This window comes from Protopterus annectens, chromosome 10.part0, assembly GCF_019279795.1.
Source record: "Protopterus annectens isolate FY-2018-M chromosome 10.part0, PAN1.0, whole genome shotgun sequence".
Lineage (NCBI taxonomy): Eukaryota > Metazoa > Chordata > Ceratodontiformes > Protopteridae > Protopterus > Protopterus annectens.
The window spans coordinates 64,606,614-64,610,166 of record NC_056744.1 but is presented as its reverse complement, the minus strand read 5'-3'; the positions used below and the strand labels follow the sequence as shown (position 1 = coordinate 64,610,166).

Genomic DNA, 3,553 nt, shown 5'->3' with positions numbered 1-3,553 from the left:
CTTAAGATCCCTGCTGGACCTAGTTCTGAACAGCAGAAAGTCTGGGAGTAAAAGGAGCCACTAGTAGGCCCAGAGATGGATGGGAGCATTGGAATGGCTGAAAGTACAAAGCAAAAGGGAGGAATATTTGATTTTCCTAATCTGGTAAATTAAAGTTAAAAGTGTACGGAATTATTGTGTTTACTTTCTCTTATATTATTTTCTTTTCTATTTTTTTCAGATAACCCAATCCTGACAGCCAAAAAGAAAGGAAAAAAAAACACTTGAACAATGAGAAAAACAAAACCACTAGATATCAGCAAGGCCCTGAGTCTGGCTGCCCTTTTCCAATTCCTTTTTAGTGCTGGAAAAGCATGTGTGATTCCATTTATAACCATTTACTTCAGACAACTGGGACTGACTGCATCATTTGTTGGCATCATCATTGGAACAAAGCATATAATCCGCATCATGTGGGTCCCATTGTGTTCCTATATAGGAAGACGCTACAACAAGAGAAGGCTTATTATAATAATTTCACTGTTTTCATCCATGGGTGCAGGCCTCCTACTGACAGTTATTCAGCCTCTAAACAGAGATACTGTGCAGAAATACTGTGACATCAGCACACGTGCAGACAGTGAGCTAAACAAAATGAAGAAACCTGATATAAATATGAGCCAAGTAAATATCAGCACAAATGAACTGTATATTCACCTACATTCTGAAGTGGTGTATAGTGATGCTGTCATAACAGCTGCACCCAAAATATATTTAACTTCTACCCGTATATCTGAAAAAATCATTTTGCCTCCCATCATGCAGCCTGTTGGTGAAGAGTCATCCAAACCAGGTGCCAAAACATCTATTAACAAAACACATGAGAGTGTAATACACAGCAGGACAGTTAGTCCTTCCGTTAAAGTAAAATTAGGAACAGGCCAGAAGCACACTTTTGGACAGATGACTAATGCCAGCCAAACAGATCAACAGCCAACAGATACGTTTCCACGTAACAGTTCTGAAAATGAATCTGCTGACCAGAACCATTCTAAAAGCAAAAGTAAAACCAGCCATTTTTCAGAAAGAGATGTATCATTTGTAGAAATATTCAGTTCTGTTGAAAACCCATCTAAGCTGAAAAAGAAAGCCAGTATTACTGATAATAAAATAACTGAAACTCTTGGTTTCCTGGATCAAGAACACCAGTTGTTTTTGATGCTTTTGATGATTGTTGCCTTCTGGGAATTTCTATCAGTACCTCCTGACTGGATTGCAGATGACGGAGTTTATGACTACCTGGATTTTATTGACGCAGCTGATCGGTATGGACGCCAGTGGATATGGGGCCATCTGGGAGCTGCAGGAGCTGCATGTGGTATTACTGTACTGGTTGACAACCTAAACTGCTTTCTGAAGACTGATGTCTCCCGGGTTGCAACACATTTCTATGGCTATGCTGTTCTGCTGACAATGTCACTTTTAGTAAGTGTCTTTATTCCAATGCATGTAGCTAAAAAAACAGAAGCATTCAGCAAAACTTTTAAAGCATTCAGTCTGATTATTGGAAATGGAAGGACAGTTACAACTGCAGTAACAGCTGTCTTGATTGGGGCCACAGGATCTACAGTTCACAATTTTCTCTTCTGGCAAATGCAAAACACAGGAAGCAGTGAAATCTATATGGGCGCTTCCATATCCATTGCTCTGCTTGCTGAGGTTCTTCTATATTTCTGCAAGAACAAAGTGCTAAAATCTGTTTCTTACACTGGTATCATTGGTGTGAGCTTGCTTTGCTCTGCAGCACAACTTTTGTATTATTCATTTCTTTGGGCCCCCTGGTCTGTATTACCAATTCAGGTGTTCAGTGCCTTCAGTAATGGTGCCTTTTGGTGGGCAGTCTATGCCCAGTCGAATGATGTTGCCAGTCCTGGAATGGAAAGGCCCATACACAGGGCACTACATGAATTGCTGTATGGTGTGGGTGCAAGCATTGGCAGTTTTGCAGGTGGGTTCTTGATTGACAGATTTGGTCTTACAGTGCTTTATAGAGCATGTTGTATAACGATGTCTCTTTGGGCAGTTGTACTCATGATTTTGCAGTCTAAAATGCCTCGACAGAAGAGACTGAACTACTCCCGTCTGCTAGCTGCTGATGACAGTGAAGTTACTAACTCTGATGAAGAGCAGGAAAGAGACTGGCTTGTTAAAGCTATGAAAGATGAAAAGATTAAAAGCAAATGGTAATTTGAACTGGTAAGCTGCTGTCCTGACCTTCACCTTTTCTACTGCTACTCAGGAACTAATTGTTTACCTCTTAATTTCCTAATTCTGGGAACATCTGCACTACACAACGCTAACTTTACTGAACTACCATTAGTGTATGCACATCCTAGTAAAGCAGTGCATAAATCAGAAAATGACTGCACTTATCCTTCTAATACTGAGGAGAGGTTTTGTGGTTTTTGAGGAATGCCTCATCAAGCTGGGGTAGGAAACACTTAAAGTTCCTGGACAAGTCCTTAATTCATCTTGCCATTTTTCTCATTTTGGTCATTTAGGAGTCTCCATTGTGAGGTCCTTCTTAGTAGCTAGGGGAAAGCATCTCCGCCTTTAAGACAGAAATGAAGTTTGCTAATGCACTGAAGGAGAAATACTTCTGTTATAGGCTGTTTTCATCTTTGATGCTGGGAATTCTATGTTTACATTTGACTAATTTATACCTGGAACTATGCACATTTAGACTTTTCTTTAGTAAGCAGGTAGATCTACTAAACAAGTGTGCCTTGCTTTTGGTATGACATGGGGTCATTGACAAAGGTCCTGCTAGTCAACAGCACACAGGTGGAAGTTGAGTTTATCGCCTGCTGTTCTTCAAATGCTAGTCAGATTAGCAGCTTCTTATTCTTACCTCTAAGCTGGCCTCATTGCCTAGAGTTTGATTGTCAAAGAGTAAATGCAGAGAATTAAATAAGATTTTGTAACAGCTCAAAGAAAATAATTGAACTAATGTGTGTATTTCTGAAAACTGGATTACATGTATGTGCATATTTCATAAAAAGGTCCATTTCTAAAATAATATGTGATTCTTATTTGATAAGATGGAACACAGCAGTAAATAAGGAGCTGGTATATGAAACAGGAAAATCTGTATTATTTATTTTGTGTGTGTGTGTGTGTGTGTGTGTGTGTGTGTGTGTGTGTGTGTGTGTGTGCGCGCTCATGTAAGGAAATGAAAGAAAACTAGAGAATGAGTGAATTTTTTAACAATAAAATGTTTTAAGATGTTTACTTTATGGAAGATTTGCAGTCACTGATAGCTGAACCCTTATCTGATGACTTCCTTGTTTCGCTGTCAACAGCAGTGGATCACTTAGGTGTTACAGTCTGTGTCATGATAAAATGCTTCAGGTATGTAGGTAGAACAAGTGTGTTTCACACCTGGAAAACACTGTAATCAGCTTATAATGCACACTGAGACAATCTTGTACATTTATAGAATAAGTATTACATTTTTTTCATTTAGTTCAGCTTTGCAAGTCATATTAGTTGTAAAAAGCAGCTGCCTCAGAGT

General features: G+C 39.1%; 1 protein-coding gene across 1 annotated transcript; it reads left to right on the top strand.

Moving 5' to 3' along the window:
* Positions 1–217: 217 nt before the first annotated feature.
* MFSD6L (major facilitator superfamily domain containing 6 like) lies at positions 218–3,058 on the top strand. Its single transcript, XM_044085022.1, has one exon. It carries the CDS (start codon positions 271–273, stop codon positions 2,224–2,226), a length of 1,956 nt encoding a protein of 651 aa, XP_043940957.1. The 5' UTR covers positions 218–270; the 3' UTR covers positions 2,227–3,058.
* Positions 3,059–3,553: the final 495 nt, after the last annotated feature.